This window comes from Galeopterus variegatus, unplaced genomic scaffold (assembly GCF_000696425.1).
Source record: "Galeopterus variegatus unplaced genomic scaffold, G_variegatus-3.0.2 Scaffold4260, whole genome shotgun sequence".
Lineage (NCBI taxonomy): Eukaryota > Metazoa > Chordata > Mammalia > Dermoptera > Cynocephalidae > Galeopterus > Galeopterus variegatus.
In genome coordinates, this window is record NW_007730371.1 from 143,249 (window position 1) to 164,895 (window position 21,647).

Here is a 21,647-nt window from a genome sequence, read left to right on the forward strand (position 1 = left end):
GCATTAAAAGATAATGCAAATCTTTCCATGAACTTTTTGAAGTGCCCTTGTATTTGAATGAGTGAAGAATAGTTCTAGGATATCAGAGCAAAGCCACAGCCTATCAGGAAAATATGATAAACAATTCTCTTCTCATTCACATTGGCACTTCTGTTCCTTTTTTAAAATTTATTACTTTTAATTGATATATAATAGTTGTACAGATTTATGGGGTACAGTGTGATATTTTGATGCACGTATATAATGCATAATGATCAAATCAGAGTAATTAGCATATCCATTACCTCAAACATTTATCTTTTTTTTGTGTTGGGAACATCCCAAATCCTCTCTTCTAACTGTTTGAAATCATACAATAAATTAACTGTAGTCACCCTACAGTGCTATAGACCACCAAAACTTACTCCTCTTATTTAGCTGTAGTCTTGTAATTTTTCAATGGCTTCCCTAAAATAAATAAAAAATATAACCTTTTTTTGTGTGGGGGTGTTGGGGCATACCTTTTAGGAACCAAAATAAATCATAAAAAAAGGCAAAGATACAAATACCTTCAATTTTTTCAGATAACGTTAGTGGTTTCATTGACTTCGCTATAGCTCTTCAACTAGACCCATCTCACTCTAAGGTTCCACTCTGCAGGATTGTTTTTCTGACTGACCTTTGTTCTATTCTGACAATCTTTGGTATCATTGTTCTATGGCTTTTTCCTCCTGTTCCTAGGACTGGCTATTGTATTTTATTTTGAAGATTTTCAAACCTTCAGAAAAGTTGTAAAAAGTATATTTTTGGACACCAAAATATCCACCACCCATATTCTACAATTAACCTTTTACCATCTTTCCTTTAAAACATTAACTATTCATCCATCTTTTTTTATTTAGTGCATTTCAGAGTAAGTTGCCAACATCATTCCACTTTCCCCTATACTCTCCAGCTTGCATGGCATCGACTGGAGTTCAGTATTTGTTTATAGGACTCTTTCTTTGTGTGTGTGTATGTGTGGTAGAAATGTATGTACAATAAAATGAACACATCTTCAGTGTAACATCGGCGGAAGCGCCGCCGCGCTCCCAAGCGGCACACTGTAGCAGTGCGCCACCAGACCGGCCCTACAGTGTGATATTTTGATGCATGTATATAACGCATAATGATCAAATCAGAGTAATTAGCATATCCATTACCTCAAACATTTATCATTTTTTTGTGTTGGGAACATTCCAAATCCTCTCTTCTAACTGTTTGAAATCATACAATAAATTAACTGTAGTCATCCTACAGTGCTATAGACCACTAAAACTTACTCCTTATTTAGCTGTAGTTTTGTAATTTTTCAATGGCTTCCCTAAATAAATAAAAAATATAACCTTTTTTTGTGTGGGATTGTTGGGGCATACCTTTTAGGAACCAAAATAAACCATAAAAAAAGGCAAAGATACAAATACCTTCAATTTTTTCAGATAACGTTAGTGGTTTCATTGACTTCGCTATAGCTCTTCAACTAGACCCATCTCACTCTAAGGTTCACTCTGCAGGATTGTTTTTCTGACTGACCTTCATTCTATTCTGACAATTTTTGGTATCATTGTTCTATGACTTTTTCCTCCTGTTCCTAGGACTGGCTATTGTATTTTATTTTGAAGATTTTCAAACCTACAGAAAAGTTGTAAAAAGTATATTTTTGGACACCAAAATATCCACCACCCATATTCTGCAATTAACCTTTTGCCATCTTTCCTTTAAAACATTAACTATTCATCCATCTTTTTTTATTTAGTGCATTTCAGAGTAAGTTGCCAACATCATTCCACTTTCCCCTATACTCTCCAGCTTGCATGGCATCGACTGGAGTTCAGTATTTGTTTATAGGACTCTTTCTTTGTGTGTGTGTATGTGTGGTAGAAATGTATGTACAATAAAATGAACACATCTTCAGTGTAACATCTGAGTTTTGATAAAAGTATACACTTGTATAACCCAAGCTTTTATAAAGATACAGAGCATTATCATCACCTCTGAAAGTTTGCTATGTCATTTCCTAGTTCTTTTAGTTTACCGATTTAAATGATTATAAATCACTCCTGTTTAATTGTTATGTTTACATTATAGTGATCCTCTCAGTTTACACTGTTTGATTAGCATTCCTTCTATCATTAGATGAAGTCTGATGAAAGAAGATCATTCAACCCAGGATCTTTAAGAACTGACCTAATCATAAAGCCAAAAAGATCAAGTAGGAGTCAGTAATGAAATTGCCAACCCTGGTGGCTGTGTTGGTGTTCTTTGATAAGGCTTTGTGGGGAAAAGAAGGTGTTGCAATACTGACTGGACTGAAGGAAGCAGGGTGGGGGTATTATTAATCCCCTGTACTCACAGGGACCATACAGGTAGCAACTGGGATAGGGTGACAAGCTTCCTGCTATGCTATTCCCTTTGAATTTAGGAGTTTTACTGTCACACAACTTACTCAATCGCTCTCTGAAGGGAGATAAGGAAGTGAGGATTGTCATATTTACTGAGGAAGAACAATAATCATGTATCTTAGAGAACGGTGGTGGAGAAGGGCTTGTGAGGAGCAGGCATAGCAATTTAGGGCGTTATGTCACTAGTTGGTAATATTCATGAAGTCAAACTCCTGGGGGGTGGAGGAGATGGGGGTGTCCCTTGGGAAGCAGAAATCTAAAACAAACTTAATTTCTATTTGTAGAAGTTTTGGGAGGTAGGTATGTATCTGATAGAATAAAAGTTTGTTGTCTTAGAAGTGATTTATCCTTTTCCTAAGTTTCAATATGTATTGAAGTTGCTAATAGCTTGTTAAATATGAATTGATTTGTGATCTAAAATAAATATTATAAGTTATATTATAAATTACATATATAATATATATTATAAACTATATATTATAAATATTTATATATAATTATATATAAAAATATATATTATAAATATTTATAATATATAACAATATGGGAATATTTATTATATTTAATATGAGAAGCAAATGTTATTATATACTAAAGTTTTCATGTATAAAGAACCAGAAATACAAAAGCAGCGTTATTAGTAATACCCACATAATGAGACTGTTGGTGTCAAAACAACTTTCTTATACTTAAATCATAACATTATTGTAGATGCACTAGCTGATTTTTGTAACCACAGTTATTATCTGAAAATATAATACATTAGTAACTTGTCACAAACCTCTAGTCTAGTAAGTTTGTTGTTTTTAATTTTATGGTGTTTTATTTTAACAATATCTACTTGTTAAATCATTTGTTCTTTTTTTGCTTACTTATTATTATAATGTAATAGTTGTTGCCAATGTACATCTTCCCGGAAGCTTCGAATAATTCTTGTTTTCTAGATCATTTCCTACTTCCTTTTTCTTGGGTTGTTCCCTATGGCACAGAACTAAAAATCAACCAACTAGGAAGCTCACAGTCTGGTATTTTGCAAATTAAGCCTCTAGGCAGCTGGCACAATCTCTTTATATAGCATAAAACAACATATAATAGTGATATTTGGGATTTATTGAACACTTTTTTGTATAGCTTATTACATTTCCTATTTAATCTTCCCAAAAAACTGAGATAGGTACTATTATTATCCTTTATTTCTACCTAAAGCATAGAGGTTAGGTAACTTGCCCTCACATAGCTCATAAGTGGTAGAGCTTAAGGTCAAATTCCTTTTGTTAACTATTACACTGAAGACTTGTATTCATTCTGTCTATTCATCTAACGGAAATTGCATTAAGTTAGTTAACTAAGCACAACCAATGGTACTACTGGCTCTAATTTGAAGAGAATACTTTAAGTCCTTCTTAAGCATGAGTTACTTCATGTCAGTGTCTCATCAAAGCAGGCTATTCTCTGACTTCTTCTATTCCCCATCTCATGTGGGTCACTCAGCATTCACTTTGCATAAGTAAGCACTGGCTTTGAATTTTTAATTTCTTGCTATACTGATTTTAGGGTATTAGCTAGGTCCTGATCAATGTGTCCTCTTAAGTACTATTACTCCATCTCACCTTTGGACACAGTTTAATTATCAAAGAATGTTTTCCAGTGTTTGTATAATAAATTACTATAATTGGAGGAGGAATGTTGAGTTGCGAACAGTGTATTGCAGTCATTTTGCCTTCTAAGTATACAGTTTCCTAGTCTAAACGTTTGCACTTGGGAATTTAAAAATACTTTTAATTTTATATTTTAGCTGGATGATACTTTATGTCCATTTATTACATTATCATGTAGTTTCTAGTGCTCAACATTATTAAGATAGCACAATTCTAGCAATAGAAGGAAGTATAAAGATTATTTATATCTAATATCCCTCCTCTTCATACTTTAACCCCTTTTGCTTTGGGGGAGGGTCATTAGTTAATAAGTCTAGTAATTTTATTTCCGGACAGTGGTTTTGGTGCTTTTCACTAGCCAATGAACAGTAAAAATGCACTGTTTTGGAAAGCATACTGCCAGAATTAAATTGTTAATATATAACAACCATTTCCCTAATCATCTGTGTTTTTTTTAATATATTCTCACACAGAAGAAAGAACCTTCTAAATCCAGCGTCAAGAAAAAAGTGACCAAAGTCGCAGAAGCAAAAAAAGTAATGAAGAGAAATTTTAAAGTGAACAAGAAAATAACATTTACCGATGAAGGAGAGGTAAGATTCTGTAGATGCTTTGTTGCTGAGGTACATTCCAAGTACTAAGAAGAGTTTGCCTCTCCTGCTGATTTGCCATTCATTAACGAGAGAGTAAATTGTTTCTTTACAGCATGTTGGGCAGTTCCTTCCACTGTTATTGAAGGTATTTCATCGGCTCTACGGCTGTAGACAAGGATGCCTTATTGACAATAAACTCAGATAATTCTTGGTGATAACGACACACAGTTGGCTTTGAACTTTCTAAATTTTGTGTTTTTTTCTCATCGTGGTATTATCAACATGTTCAGTGGGAATAAGCACAAGAATACTAACAACTACATGCCACAGCTGCTTTTGCTTGACTCTTAGCCTCTGCTCTGCAGTTCCTTAATTTTAGATGCTGTACTTGCATGTTTCTTGCTGGCCTGGCTATGGGAGGGAATTCTCTGCTTTAAAGTAATCTCAGACACCTAAGTTCCTGTTTTCATCTTTCCTTTACCTTGGCCTTATTGTAAATGCTCATATATACCCATAGTGTAGGGAAGGGGTTACCACCCACAGATTACTCATGAAAGCTCACTCTATTACATAGTAATTATCTTGTTTTTTAAATGATGAAATAGATCCAGAATGTCAAGTGACTTATCTAAGGAGTGATGACTAGTGAATCATCATGGCAGAGTCTTCTGAATATCATCTCATGGCCTCATTCTCACCAGCCTACAGGTTTCCCTGACCATCCTAATACAGCACAAACAGCACCTTACCTCCACCATAATCTCACTCTTCCTTATTTTGCTTTACAGCACTTATTTTGTGACTTCATAGTCTATGTTTATTTGACTTTTGTCAATTTCTTCCACTCCACTTCTTCAGGAGGGAAGGTATTTTGTTGTCTTTATTCACTGTTCTATCCCTAGCACCTAGACCAGTGCCTACCATATAATAAACCCATAAGAAAATCTGTTGAATGAATGATTCATCATCTGTTATTCCAGTAAAATAACAGAGTTTTTCATATTGACTATAATGTATCACATCATGTATTTCATCATCACTAATCAGTGCTGCTTAAGCAGTCTATATCCAGTGGAGTATGTTTCCTTTTAATTTTGAAGTTAACAAAGATTTGGATGTTATTTTGAGGTGTATAAATCAGATGAAAAGTAACAAAATAGAGTGCAATTCAAAGTTGCTAGAAGTTGAAGAGGAAGTCTATATAAATGATAAATAATGGATCTTTATGAAATTACTAAAAAGAGGTCAGCACCTGAGAAGGAGGCTAAACTAGAATATGGTCACATTACATCTGCTGTTCACTGTAAAATAAGTAGAGTGCTATTAGCATAATGAGGTTCCTTAGTGTGCGAGTAAGTTTAATTTCACAGATTATACCAATTAGTTCCATCACGAGTATAAATCCTTAACTGTAAAATGTTTTAATGTGTACTTATTACTTCTGGGTGCTGTTTGTGGTCATGACCCATACTGTATCTTCTTAGCTAAAGCTCTGAAAGGAGCTATAGTATTTGTTCAACCCACAGAGGGATAACCAGTTCTTCTCTATGATAGAAGTAGGGATCAGGAGCCTGAGTAATGGATGATATTCTTATTGTCACAACTGATCCCGCTCTCTGCTTCTTTAGGGTCAGTGACTGCTAGCATGGCTGCTTATGCGATATTATTTGTCACCCCCTTATCTGCCAAAAGTTGAGACTCGATAGGAGTTTCATCTCGAAGAATGCGTGGCTACAAGAGTGAGAGGAGGCATTAATATCTGTGATGTATGTGCCTACAATTTCCATTTGCCTACAGGCTAATTAGCAGTCTTTCAAAATAGTAGCAGCTATTAAATCCTTCTGGCAATTAATTGTTAGATAAAATAAGGGAACCGTCAATTGTTAGATAAAATAAGGGAATCATTTTTTGTCTAAATTATCTAGGGGAGTTTTACAATGTGAGATATGGAAATTAGTGTGTCAAATAAACTTTATTTTTCTAGAAAGGGACACGGGTGTCCAGAGATTAAGGAATTTATTCAGTTTATGCAGTAGGCTAGTGAAAAAGCCATGATATTCAGTCAGGTCCCCTGACTCCCAGGTCACTGACCTGTCTTCTATGTCACTTGTTTCTGACCATAAACTGTGAATAAAATTGTGTGGATTTGAGCATGCCTGTGAAATCAAAACTAATTTTCTCCTTTACATTTAGTTATTGCAGTATTTATCTGTAATATTGGCTGATAAGTGATTCATTGATCAATTTTGAGCACCTGTTTAATATGTGCCAGATACTATGTTTATTCTCTGAGAATAAATTAACAAGACAAATGAACTGCCCTTAAGCAGATTAATTCTTGTAAGAAACACAGGAAAGTAAAACACAGTATTATGAGATATGTGTTAGAGGCACACAGGTGCCACAGTAGCCCATAGGAGGTAGATGCTAGTCAGCCTGGGTGCTGCTCTGTGCAGATAATTTTGATGTGAGTCATATGAAGAATAGGACACTAAGATCACCAAGAAGATGTCGAAGCATTCCTATTCTGTAACTACCTTCTCCAAATAATTTTGTGAAATTTTCTTCTAATTCAGTTCTCATTGGGTTACTGCATCATTACTTTATCTTGACCAGGGTAGTCTTTTCTGTGGCTTGCTCACTTTAATTTTGATGTTTGCGAGAACCTTTAAGAAATACAGGTTGTAAGGCAGAAAGTGGCTAAATGCACCATTTCAAAATCATCATACAAAAGGAAATAGTTTTCTGTGGCTTTTCTTTTTCCTGCTCCACACTTGACCTTTTTTCTGTCTGTAGTTGGTTCAGCAGTGGCCACAAATGCAGAAATCCATCATGAAGGATACTGAGGAAGAAGACAGCCCAGGTGGTATCAACTTGGATAAGGCAAAGGAAAGGCTTCAGGAAGAGGACAAATTTGACAAAGAAGAGTATAGGAAGAAAATAAAGGCAAAGCATCGGGTAAGATTTCCATCTTGAATTAATACTGAGTCAAATTCAGTATGTCACTAAATATGTCTAAATGTTCATGAGCTATTTATTAATGACGATGTTACTTTCTTGGTTGTTTTCACTGACAGTTCTTTTTCTATGGCTGTCTTGTTCTTTTATCTGTTCCTTTTGACCTTCTGTTGGGGGAATCTTTGTTTACTGACTGGTTTCTGAGAATGTCACCTAAATCTGCTTTTAGTCTGAGGTGACCCAAGTAATATTAGTGTGTTTTTTTAAGTTTTCATTTTGAGATAATTGTAGTTTCACATGTAGTTGTAAGAAGTAATACAGAAAGATCTCATGTTCTCCATTACTATAATTTTGTCATAAAACTATACGGTATGTAGCCTTTTGGGACTGGCTTTTTTCTCTGAGCATTATTCTCTGGAGATTCATCCGAGTTGTGTGTATCAAAACTTCGTTCCTTTTATTACTGGGTAGTATTCCATGGTATAGATTTACCAAGGTTTGTTTCACCATTCACCCGCTGAAGGACATTGATGGTGTTTGCAGATTCAACTTAGCAGTTAAATTTCTTTCTATAGCAATTACTTGTTAATAGATATGAGATTAAATTTGTTATTGTTACAAAAAATGGAAACCTTCTAAGAGACAGTGCTTGTATATAAAAAGAATGTGCCCTGGTGGCCTTAAACTTGGCCGTTTATTATACTTGATTGTGGTCACACATGATATTATCATTCTGTTATACTACTTCATTCCCTAAAAGTGGACATTTTGCTAGATAAATGGATTGATTAAATAAAGCACATTTACATTTTTAAAGAACTTTCTGCAGCATGCCCTTGAGACAATGAATGATTTCAGAATAGCACAATATCATACTTGAGAATGCCATAATATTAATTCTGTATTAAGAACCTTTTAAGCCTTTGGATGTGGGCATTGTTAACTATATCCTGATTCAGTTAACTAAAGGATTCTTCTAGTTTTTCACTCCTGTTTGACCTTGTAACTAATGGACCAGTATACATGCTCTCTTTCTTTTTATTAATAGAGCAGCAATTCTTACTTCTTTAAGATTTGATGCAGCTACACAGTAGTATTTGATGGAAAAGAAAAAGTAGACATTTAAGATAGCTTCAGTTGGGAATGAATGTTGAAAAAAACATTCCAGAAATAATGGAGTACAAATGAACATGAAATATACTGGTTGCAATTGTTAGATGTTTATGTTATTGAGAGAACTAAACATTTCTTTTATTGCTTCTTTTAGTATGGTACTTAAATTGAAATTTGGCATTAACATTTTGTTGTTAAAATCTTTTATAATACTGAGTGTCAGCAGCCAGTCATGTTTCAGCTTACAGTCTTAGAGTATTTATCCAGGAGAAGATTGAACATAGAAATGTTTTAGCCTTCATAAGAAATATGAAGAGTTTTCATCAAATAAAGCTTTTTCTCCCTTACCTTTCCTTGCCTTCTCTTTTCTCCCATATTGTGGGAGTTATTACTATATTCAGATTGTAGAATATTGTTTCTGAAACCTTTCAAAAGTCAATTTTTAATGGACTAATTGTACATGTATTACATGGCATTTGTGTGTTAGGCTATCCGCTAGGCTGTGAAGGTGGAATTTCTAAAATACATGGGTCCCTCTGTCCTCAGGAAGATTATAATTAAATCATAATGAACTTTGTATATGCTGTCATTTCACAACAGCTGTTTGTACCTCTGTTTATTTTAACATTAAATTTTTTGGAAAAAATAATATATTCACGTGGTTCCAATGTCAAGATGATTAAAAAAAACTTAGACTTTGAGTATTGTTGCTTCTGTCTGTTTTACTGATATTTCCACCTTTATAGCTAATTACTTCTATTAATTTTTAATGTATCCTTCTATTTTCTTTATGGAAATAGTAATTAGGAATACATATTCTTATTTTCTCACTTTCTTATATGAAGTTAGCATACTGTGTATAGATTGTTCAGCACTTTTCTATTTTCACTCATTTTTGAGATTTTAAATATTTTTTTGCACCATTGTTAAAATATAACATGATTTTAAAACTGTCTCATTGACTGTCTCACAGCAAGGTTCAACAGAGTAGTTTTGGGCTGAAAAAGTCATGGGAGAAATCATCTGAATTTCACATACTATGGGTTTTGAAGTCAGTACCTCTGTAACTAAAAGAGTCTTATTAAACAAGTGAAAACTTGCTATTTTATGTAAAATAGGTATATTTCGCACAAGGCAGCCCATGGCATACCTTCCAAATAAGAGTTTGAAAATATTATGTAGGCTGAGGGGGAAAAAAAAAAGCACAAGGAAATATCTAGAATAATTCTCTCTATACTACATTAATGTAAATACATGATTGGTTTCTTGGTATTTTCATCAATAAAATTATTATTTACACAAATATATTTCTGTGTATTAGAGAAAATTTTATATTTGTTAGCACTTTGAAATTAGTGTGTTTATTATGACAGCCTACATAAGACGCAATGTAGGCGCTGAAATCAGTTATGCTCCAAATTGTCATGGAGTGGATTTTTGCCAATAAGACACATGGAATATTTTTTTAAATGGCAAGTTTTAAGGTTTGGCATAGTGAAACCGTGGTGCTTGGTGGAAAGAGTACTAGGCTATAAGGTGGAATACCTGTATTTGAGTCCTGAGTATGGCATTATCTAGTGTAATTTGGATTACCAGTCACCAATTTGGACTGCATTTTCCTAATCTGAAAAATGAAAGTGTGGGAATGGCAGATAATTCCAGGTCATCAGTGAGATCCTCTGGCTCTCACTAGTTAAGGTCTAGTTAAGTCACGGGAATAAAATTACCCTTTACTGTTTGGAAAATGGAATTTTGACTTGGTTGGAGCACAGCCTTATAACATCAAGGTCAAGGGTTCAGATCCCCATACCAGCCAGCCACCCCCCCAAAAAAGACCCCCAAACAAAACCCCAAAATATTTCATGATTATATTTTTGGTTTAAAAGAATAAGAATATTTAATATGTAAGTGAATTTAGTTTTAATGTTTCTGTCTGGAAGTAGTTGCTCCTGCTTTTAAAAATTGACAGCCTTGCCCCGTCATTTTGGATATGCACTCAATGTTTGTAATGTAGGACTCAGGTACTCATCTTGTCCCACTCATTTTTCCTCCATACTGTTTCACTTGTTCTTGACTCATGTTCATCTACCAAATTCTGAAAGCTGTGTAATTTCTACTGTGACTGAAGTAAATACCTTTGTCTTAAAGGTTTAGAAAATGAGGTATTTATTTATTTTTAGTTTTACTTTAATTTTTAATCGACAGAGAACAATTGTATATATTTAGGGAGTACAATGTGATGTTTCATTACATGTATGCATTGTGGGATGATCAAATCTGGCTAATTACCATACCCATCACTTCAAATATTTATTATGTCTTTGTGGTAAAAACATTTTCCTCTCTTTTAGCTATTTGGAAATATATAATACGTTATTACTGACTATAGTCACCATGCTGTGCAATAGATCATCAGAACTTATTGTCTTAACTGAAACTTTAACCAACATCTCTCCTTTCCTTCCTGGTTTCCCCTCTCTCCCTGCCTCTGGTCGTCACCATTCTACTTTCTGCTTCCATGAGTTTGACTTTCTTAGGTTCCACATATAAATGAAATCTTACAATATCTGCCTCTCTGTGCCTGGCTTATTTCACTTAGCATGATGTCTTCTAGATTCATTCACATTGTCACAACTGACAGTCTTCCCTGATTTTTTAAGGCTAAATAGTATTCCACGTATATGTATACCACATTTAAAAAATCTGTTTGTTGATGGGTACTTAGGTTGTTTACATACTTTGGCTATTGTGAATAAAGTTGCAGTGAACATGGGGGTGCAGACATTTCTTTGACATACTGATTTCAATTCCTGTGGGTGTAAGAGGTATAAATATTTTAGTGAAGTTAGCAACGTTACATGCTATGGGATTAATATCCAGAATACACATAGAACTCAAGCAAGTATACAGTAAAAAAACAAATAACCAAATTAAAAAATTGGCAAAGGAGCTGAATAGACATTTTTCAAAGGAAGACATACAAATGGCCAACAGATACATGAAAAAATGCTCAACATCACTAGTCATTAGGGAAATGCAAATGACAACTACATTGAGATACCACCTCACCCCAGTTAGACTGACTATAATCCAAAAGACAATGAATAACAAATGCTGGCGAGGTTATGGAAAGAAGGGAAGACTACTGCACTGTTGGTGGGACTGTGAATTAGTACAACCACTATGGAAAACAGTATAGAGGTTTCTCAAACAACTACAGATAGATCTTTCATATGATCCAGCTATCCCTCTTCTGGTATATACCCAGAGGAATGGAAATCATTATGTCGAAGGGATACCTGCACTCCCGTGCTCATCGCAGCTCTGTTTACAATAGCCAAGATATGGAACCAACCTAAATGTTCATCGATGGATGATTGGATAAGGAAAGTGTGGTATATATGCACCATGGGATACTACTGTGCCATAAAAAAGAATGAAATACTCCCATTTGCAACTACATGGATGAACCTGGAGAAACTCATGTTGAGTGAAATAAGCAAAGCACAGAGGGATAAATACCACATGTGCTCACTCATATGTGGAGCTAAGAGAGAAAGGAAGGAAGGAAAGAAAGACCACAGAAATGCATTGGTCTTACTGAAGGAGGGAACATTCCTAGGGCTACAAAGCGGAGTGGGGGGCAAATGGGGAGGGGGAGGGAGGTTGGGGGATAATTGGGTGAGGGACACGGGGTACAAAAGTAATTTCTGGTAATGGGTATGCCCTAGTATGAATCTGGCCCGCACATCATGGGCACGAGGGGTGGCAGTTAGCTTTGTATCTTATGAATATTCATAGTAAAAAAAATTTTTTTTAGCTGGATTATAACACAAAAGAAATAAGCTATATAATTTCATGGCATCACTGGAACTACAACTCAGCTCACCACTTGCCAGAATTCACAGCTACTCACTCTGTGGATTTCAGGGCCCTTCTGCAGCTGCTTTGGGTCACTTAGCTTTATTTGCTCTTCATGAATCTTCATTGTTGCCTTTAAGTACCACTTTCTTCTGAGACCATCCCAGTCTTCAACTTTGCCTGGCATTTTTAGGTAGCTGTACTTAACTAGGCCTGTAACTTTTATATTCTCTTGCAGAATCTCTTGAAACCATTCATCAGAAGTAAAAGTATAGTGAGAGTTATAATTTTTGCATATGAAGCCATTAGTAAATTATAAAGACAAAGCTCTACTCTTGTATGGAAACAGTGTTTTTTCTGATAATTCAATCAGAACTGTTGAAAGATGGGCCGTGGATCACATAACTGAAAAGTTTTTACTTTAATAGAGTGAAATTCTGCTCTGTTGTGTGTGTCATCATTCTTATGTCTGAAAGATTACTTGTATTTAAGGTGATAATATCTGTTATCACGGGTGAGGATGGAGAGAAACAATTTATTATGAAGTTCTTTCATTCCTTTGAAATTTGCTTTGAGTGCTTTATTTATATTGGATTGTATATTTAGATAACATAAACACATCAAGATGTGGCTCTGGACTGCTTGCAAAGACGGTACAGCATTGCTCTGGGTCCTACTTAACAGCAGCATGAATGTTAGAAAGTCAGTAAAGGATTAAAGTCAGGACATTTTAGAAAATCTATTTTGTTTTGTTGTTACAGAATTAAATTGGCATGGACCAGATAACTTAACCACAAATCTATATGATACTCAAGAAAGAGGGAAGCAATAAACTAGCATCTTAGGAATAGTAGTAACAAGAATATTAATGATAACAAGTGGCAGTTACTCAGTTGGGCCCTGCGCCCAGGGCTTTACATGTACTATCATATTACATGGTAACAGTTAACTTCTGAAATCAGTGAGTTAGCCTCATTTTACAGATGATAAAACTAAGGCTTGGAAGGGTCAAGTAATGTATCTAAGACCCGACAACTTACAAATAGCAGCCCTGGGACTCTTAACAAGGTCTTTGTTACTCTTCAGACTTTGTGTTTTTAACTATTCAGCTGCACTGTTAGTGTGTCTCAAACCATCAGGCATTCTCTAGCAACAGGGTATCTCTGAAGCAGTGAATAAAAAGGTGGAGGATGATAATAGGAGTGCAGGGTTTTGAAGAAGGAATAACAAATAATGGAAATTATTCGTATTTCCAGATCAGGCTCCTTGATCTCAAATAAATTTAAGAACAAAATAAGCATTTTCGTTAGTACTATAGTATAGTTTAGGGCCCCATACTAACATTACCTTTCCCTGAATGTTCATTGCAGAGCTATATAGGTACCAGTACCAGAATCTATTTTTTTTAGTAGCTGTAGCTATTTATGTGTCTGAGGTAACATCAGGCTGGTCTGGCTCATGTGGTCTTATGAAATTTTACTGAGGTCAGAAATGTCATCACAAGGGCAAGGGACTAAGCATCTGGTGCCTAATTCTAAAGTGGAAGTTATGAATAAAGCTTATTTATGTGAGAGGAAAAAAGATCCTTTGTCTGTACACTTACGTGAGAGGAAAAAAGATCCTTTTCTGTACAACCTTGTCCCCTTTCAGTTTAAACCATTACTGCCGCCATCACAGCCAGGTTTACTATTTAAAAATAAATAAATAAAAGAGAGAGCCACCCTGTTACTGCAATACCATTGCCTATAATTCTATGATTTGGAAATATCTGCTGGGGGAGGTTTCTGTTTTTAATCTCGTGAGTTTATAGCATTTAGTGGCATTCAGTTCAGCACCTTGGTTCTTGGGTCCTCCATTATATCCGGCATCAGAAATGAGACAAATATTCAGTATTGCGTAGCTCTTATCTATCGACCGTATGGCAAGTGTTTGAGCTGTTTATTACCTCTATTTTTATTCTTGTTTTGTGGAATTAAAAAACAAAAACTAAAAAACACCGTATGGTGTTTGAGAGATGAGCTGGTTGTTAGATTAATGGTGAATAGCTGGAGATGGGGTGGGGGAGCAGAATTGGGTGCTAGTGGAATCAAGGAGTCTGACTGGATTGGGTCATAGGCTAAAAGGCCATGAGAGGCTGACCTTATCAGCTTGCCCATTACTGTATACTCAGAGCCCACCTTGTGGCCTGGCACATAGTAGCTTAGTAAATATTCAAGGAATTAACTAGTGAACCAGTGTTTCCGTGTTGATTTTATTCCCCCATCTTCATATCTTTGTTGTAGGTATTACAAATTTGTATACAGTAGACCACTTTTTCGTTGTTGTTGTTCAAGCAAAACCCTGTAGAATAGGTAACAGATCAAAGAACTTTGGTTTGTCCTGAGTTCCTGGGAAGGATTTAGGTTTACTGGGATTTTGTTCTTGGACAGCAGGAGAATATCTTTAAAATTTAAAATTCTCATAATCATTCTTTGACTCACTGTTGTTGAGCCAATTTTCTTCTCTGATGAAGAGGTTTTTGTAATATTGAAATTAAGATACATGTCCCCTCCTTCTGTATGTGATAGGCAGGGACTCAGTTCCTTACCAAATTGACATGGTTGCCCGATACTCATTTAAATGGGTTATGCTTCCATCACCTCCTGAAAAATGAATTGTATTTCCAAATTTACAAATTTTTACTTATTACCACAGAGTGAAAAAAGTTTAAACGCATAGACCTGGCTGCTGATGAAATTCATATTTCATGCTACTTTTCTGGAACCTAAGGACCTATAGTGTATGAAAAGCCAAAAGAAGTATTATATCTATAAAGGGAGTATTTTGTACCTTGAAATGTGATTTTCTCTTTTCCTGTCCCTTGCGAATTTGATTTTCATTATTGAATTTCATGCTCTCCTTATATTTAATCATTTGTAGCATGGCAGAACTAAAGACAAAATTTTGTCTTTTTTTTGGTGACATAAAATAGCTTTTGGTACCAAGATGCCCTCAAAATTGAAATAGAAAAATAAAGGATTTAAAGCATTTGAACCACATATAATTGGGGGAGAGGGACAGTTACTGAATCTAATAAAATTAAATTATACTCTTTCCCTCAAGTCATTATACTCCAGCCTTTTATCTTTATGTCTTGTCATAAACCTTCTTTTAAAAAAGTGAATTCTTTTATCCGTACCTCAGCAAAGAAAGATTGTACTCCCTTCACTGTATCTGTTTCCCAAATTTTAGATTACTATAATTCTGCTTCCTTTTCTTCTGCTCCTCTGTTTAAAGGCAGTTGTTTACTCTTGGCTCTTTTCAAAGTACTAACAGAGCTTTTTCAGATAAGAAAGAAAAGTTTTCTAGTGATTTACTTCTAATTATTTTCCTTTTATTTCACCCAATGTTGCAAGTTTTTTGTCTTTAATGGACTTCTGTTTCGTGTCTTGATCATGTTTGCTTTAATGTTGTGAAAGTCTTTTGATGTCCCTCATTCATTCAAGACTTGTGGCAGAAAACTTGAAAGGGAAAATGATCCCATTGGCATGCACATGTGAATTCTGATATCCAATTTAAATCTGAAATTAAAAATGTTCTTTAGTGACTATAATGAATTAATACTGGATTTCAGTAGAATAGAAAATCTTAATGTTTTTTTCTGCCATAATTGAAATGGCTAGATGAAAAGCCCCAGTGCAGAGACTGTTTACTTGTGTAGAAAGGGTTTTTCTGATAGCATATTGAGGTTATTATCTGCATCTTTGACATGCCATTTTCAGACACTCTAATATGTGGGGAGAAGGCCCGTTATTGAACAATTACAACAAAAATTTGTGTGACTGTTAAATGTGGTCAATTATCTGTTTCTTCTGCACAGGAGATGGGCAAAAATTAATTAAGTACTGTCCATAAAATGCTGTTAGAAAAATAATGCTATCAGGATGAAAAGACCAGTATGGTAGCAGACTAAATTATTAATGATGAAAGAAATGGCATGTTGATAAGATAGAAACACTATATGTGAATCTACAAAGCTAAATGAACATTCTAATGGAGGAGTGTGGAGTGGAGTGGAGTGTACTGGAGTCAGGGAGCGAGGTCGTTGGCTGCACAGACCCAGTTTGGTCCGAAGTCCGTCACTCACTATCTGTGTGATATCAGGCAAGTTACTTAATTACTTTGATCTTCCATTTTTCATCTTTATAATGGAAATAATAATATCTCGCAAATTCTGTTACATAAATTTTAAAAGGTTAAAAAAAACCAAATTGATGTGTGAAATGCCTAGCACATTGTTGATAGTTAAGAATTCTGAGCTATTATTGTTGGTAAGAAAAATAACAGTAATTACTATGTAATTATGTGCTAATGGACAAATACATTTTTATGAAAGGATAATTTCATTGCTCTGTGTAGTTATTTGATGTTTCATATAGCTGTAGTTTTAAAGGTAGTTTAAGCAGCAGAACAGTTGAAGGTCATTGTGATCTTTGTAGAATAGCATAAATACTGTTATGTTTAATTTTAGTATCTAAAATAGGAAAACTCTTTTTTTGTAGATAGTAGGATTAAATAGTGGGGGTGGGGGAAAGAGAGAAAATTACAAATACAAACATCCACAAGCTAAAGCCAGCTCTCAAACTAAGCATAATCATGCTCAGTTATTTCAAATTCTTTCTTTAATATTCTTTTGCTCCTTTTATATGTTTTGTAGTCTGCTATTACTCAAAGAAAATCAGTAATGGGTGTCAACTTTTATGAAAAATTTGGGTGCAAATTGTTTAGAAACTGCCATCTACTAACTTATTTTTTTCCACAGCTTGAAGAAACATCAAGATTATTTCATTTTAATGGCAGAACATCTCTCATAATCTCCTTAGAGAACCAATTCAGGGATAGAGTTTGATACTATTGCGTTAATTGGCTGCTTGCTAAAATAATACTAGGTATTTTCTTCTGTTATTAAAGTCACACCTACTGATGTTTAAACCCCAAACCTTAATTTACCATTTTTATTTGCATAAGAATGTATTGGAAAAAGCACTAGACTTGGCACATGAAGGCCCAGGTTTGAGATCAGTCTCTTTCTAACTAAGCTTTTTGATAATAAACTTCCAAGGAATCTTTAGAATGTTCCTCTTGTATAATTGAACATTAAGTTTTACCTGCCCTCTCAGTTGTATGTTTTATTTGGAAGTCAGAGTAATACCAATTTTCTCTAAAGCTGGGGAAGAAAAAGAATAATCACAAAAACAGAATAATTTAACATCATGTATTACCTAGGGGCGTGACACATACACAGCTGTGTGAATGTGGATTTTTGTTTCATTTAGAATTTAGCTTTCCTACTGTGCAATCTGAAGCTATAGACACGGAAGCTATAAGCTCTGTGGACTCCCATCCTCTTTGCATTAATTGGTGTTTAACCTCCTTTGCGACTTTTAACATTTAGAGGGGTACTTCACAAAGATCATGGAAAAATGGAATTGAAGAATAATATGAATCTTTCCATGAACTTTTTGAAGTACCTCATATGTTCTCACTCTACCATAAAGGAGTTTATAAATATTAGACAAGATGTGTAGTAGCAATTCCTGTCCTTCTCGATGTTGTGAGCAGCAGTGAGTATGGACTAGAAATGATTTTCAAATCTGTAGAAAGTCATGTATACATACAGCATAATGATAATGAAAACGTGCCCAGACTTAGAAAACTTGTTCATTCTCATGTTAATATGTGTTTAATGTAATAGTGAATCATGATTGTACTTTCATATTACTTAATGAAAATGAATTATTTGCTATCTATTCACTTTTTACATTGACCTAGTAGTTCATCAAAATTTAAAAAAAGAAGTTATACATATACTTAGGATTGAGAATAGCCTTTTTATTATTAACTCTTTATGTTTGGAGGTGAAGATAGTTTATAATTTTTGTGGTTTTTAAAAAATTTAAAACAGCATTCTTTTCAACTTAAGCTCGGTCATTTTGTTTTGCATTTTAAAATTGTGCTTATTTCTTTTTCTTATTTGGAAATGTTGGTGTGGCATTTTCTACCTATTTTGTGATCAATGGAAAACTAATGGGGAAAGTATAAAGCAATTTAATAAAATAACGTACTTTATAAGAATGACCTTTCATTGTTTTTTACTTAAGAAAAGATTGCCACTTTCCTAAGAATCCCCAGGATGAGGATTTCATATCCTCTGTAAATTCTGTTTTCAGATCACGGGCAAGGGAAATAGTCTTTATTGTATTTTTTCCTTCCTTTTATTCTAATAGCCCACAAGTAAATATCAGGTGTTGTACTAACCTCTTATGTATATTATTTTATGTAATTCTTGTATCAGCTTTGTGATGGGTGATCTCTTATTGTTTCTACTTTTAGATGAGAAAAATAAGAATTAGAAAGTGTAAGTAGCTCAAAATTGCATAGCCAGTAAGTTGATAGAACTAAGATTTGATTCCAGATCTGTCTGACATATACTTCATGATGACAGATACTAATGCCCATCTTATCATGGGTACTCAGTAAATATTTATTGAAAAATTAATGTCACATATCAGTTAGCTTTAAGAAATAAAACAGTAATGGATGTGTAGTCTATTTTACACATAGTAGATGTTTATATGTTGGTAATTTCCTTTCTCTACTTGTAGGAGAAAAGACTGAAAGAAAGGGAGGCCAGAAGAGAAGCCAACAAGAGACAAACAAAGGTAAGGGTGTGTGTGTGTGTAATTTTTTTTCTTTCTTCCCAGCTCTATTAAGGTATATTTGACAAAACGACTTTATTTTTTAACTAGAATAATGTTTGTGATGTTGAAGTGGAATTTTAAATCCTCTTTTCAATATGTGTTTTATGCTTATATATAATGACATTCTACTTGAACTTAAGGCCATGTGGCCTGTTATTTACTTTCTCATATTAATTTCTTCCCTCTTTGATTCAGTATGAAAAATGCCTAAGATAATTTATTCTCCGGGCTTTGCCCCACTATCCACTATCAGCTTTTTCTGTTATATTTTGTGCCTTTTAAAGGCAAAAGACAGTAGACACTGTGGGCCAAACCTGATATGGGTGTCAACTGTGATGTTGAAGTGGAATTTTAAATCCTCTTTTCAATATGTGTTTTATGCTTATATATAATGACATTCTACTTGAACTTAAGGCCATGTGGCCTGTTATTTACTTTCTCATATTAATTTCTTCCCTCTTTGATTCAGTATGAAAAATGCCTAAGATAATTTATTCTCCGGGCTTTGCCCCACTATCCACTATCAGCTTTTTCTGTTATATTTTGTGCCTTTTAAAGGCAAAAGACAGTAGACACTGTGGGCCAAACCTGATAGGATTTTCTTCTGTATCATCTTTAGGTAGACAGCTTATGTGAAGCCAATTTGATAATAGGTAACTCTGAAAGCATCCTTATCCTAGAGTCTAGGAGAAAGCACTCTTTACCTCCCACCTTCACTGTGTTCTGTAAACAGTAACTTTCAGCAAATTATATACATACATATATATTTTTCAGCAAGTATGTAAATATATAGTTTCCCTCAAGTATATATGTACAATTATAAACACCATCCATATGCAGCTATGATTTCTATGTGGTGTGTTTGATGCTGAGAAAGGTTCAGAGGATGTTTTGTAGGGATGATTTCCTAGAATTAGGGCCCAGTAACGTATGTCATTTCTCATGCTGTATGTCATTGTGCTATGTCTGACTAGCCACGATTTCTCCTTGGCAGTTAGTAAAGATCCAATTCCCTTGAGTAAGCCCATAATGTTCTTTGTCATTTTTTTTCATGCTGGCCATAGCACTTAGAGAGCAAGTCAGAGATGATAACTCATGCTATAGTTCTGAAGTGGGAAGCAATTACTCAACAGTGGGAGATGAAAAGACTGCTTATATTCAGTATTAAATATCACTCTGTCTTCAAAGGTGCCTGCAAATGAAAGCTCCAGTAGTATGCAGCCAGATTGCTAAATCAGGTGGTGGCTTCTGCATATGCTTTTAAAATGCAGACACAAACTGCTATGGCAGGGAAATTAGATCTTAGGGGCTATAGTGGGAAACATTTAAATTTAAGAAGAAAACCTTAAGTCTAGTGAAAGCATTTGATATTTATGATAAATATTGCATATTTAGCATAAAAATGAACCTATTTTATTTTTCTAAGAAGTTCTCATTTCTGCATATAAAAATGTAAAATGAAAGATATGATTTAGAGCCAAAGAAAGCCCTATTATTGTATTTCCTTTGTGTGTGTTCGTGCATATTTGTATATATTAATAAATATGGTTTATTTTTTATACTTGATGTTGTATGCTTGATTTTTCATATTGGTTTAAGCTGTAAGAAATTGCTTTCGCCCTTGAGCCTGTCTCCTGGATCCTCCTCATTTTATTCCTCTATAAATTGGTGTGTGTATTTGGTTTTAATACTGGGTCAGCTGGAGAAATAAACCAAAAAACTGTAAAGGCTTTTCCACTGGGGTCTGTATCTAAAGTGAACTCTTCAAATCAAATACCTCTCCATTCCCTACTCCCCTTTCCATGTTTGTCCTGTGTGTGTGTTTCCTGACATTTAAGAAAGGAGGGGCTCTTTCTAGTCAAGAGAAGGTCTCATTTTGGTATGAACGTAACCACTAAGGATTGCATTAGGAACAAAGAAGATGCCGTGCAGCTGACATGGCTTTGCTGCTCAGCCGGGACCTTTAACTAGGCTGAGGTTGTTTAATTATTGCTCCAAAGAGTTCAGCTACCTCCGTTTCATATCTCTTAGTCTGAGTGCTCGGAGAAGGCAGCCCTCTTGTGAGAGTGATATTACCAGAGGGAGGAGTGGCTGGTTTGTAGCCAGGACTCAAACATTCCTCAGGACACTGAGGACTGACAGCAGTGACAGATTCAGGCTGACTGACAGAGCCTAAGGAATTGGCTTGAACCAACCTTTTTGCATCCAGTTTCTTTTCAAATGAAAGTGACAGGGGATGAAGGCTCTCATGGCTTTTCAGGTGCCCCTTAGAAACAGAACCAGAAGATATTATTTGGAGAGGCT

The 21,647-nt window shown here is 34.8% G+C and overlaps 1 protein-coding gene across 1 annotated transcript in view; it reads left to right on the top strand.

The window, feature by feature from the left end:
* LOC103602726 (probable ATP-dependent RNA helicase DDX10) overlaps positions 1-21,647 on the top strand; it is a gene marked incomplete at both ends in the record, with an annotated part of 151,332 nt that overhangs the window by 124,279 nt on the left and 5,406 nt on the right. The window contains 3 exons of the mRNA XM_008587168.1: positions 4,552-4,671; positions 7,468-7,629; positions 19,248-19,304. Of these exons, the coding sequence (XP_008585390.1) occupies positions 4,552-4,671; positions 7,468-7,629; positions 19,248-19,304 (339 nt within the window). The remainder of the gene's footprint in view (positions 1-4,551; positions 4,672-7,467; positions 7,630-19,247; positions 19,305-21,647) is intronic.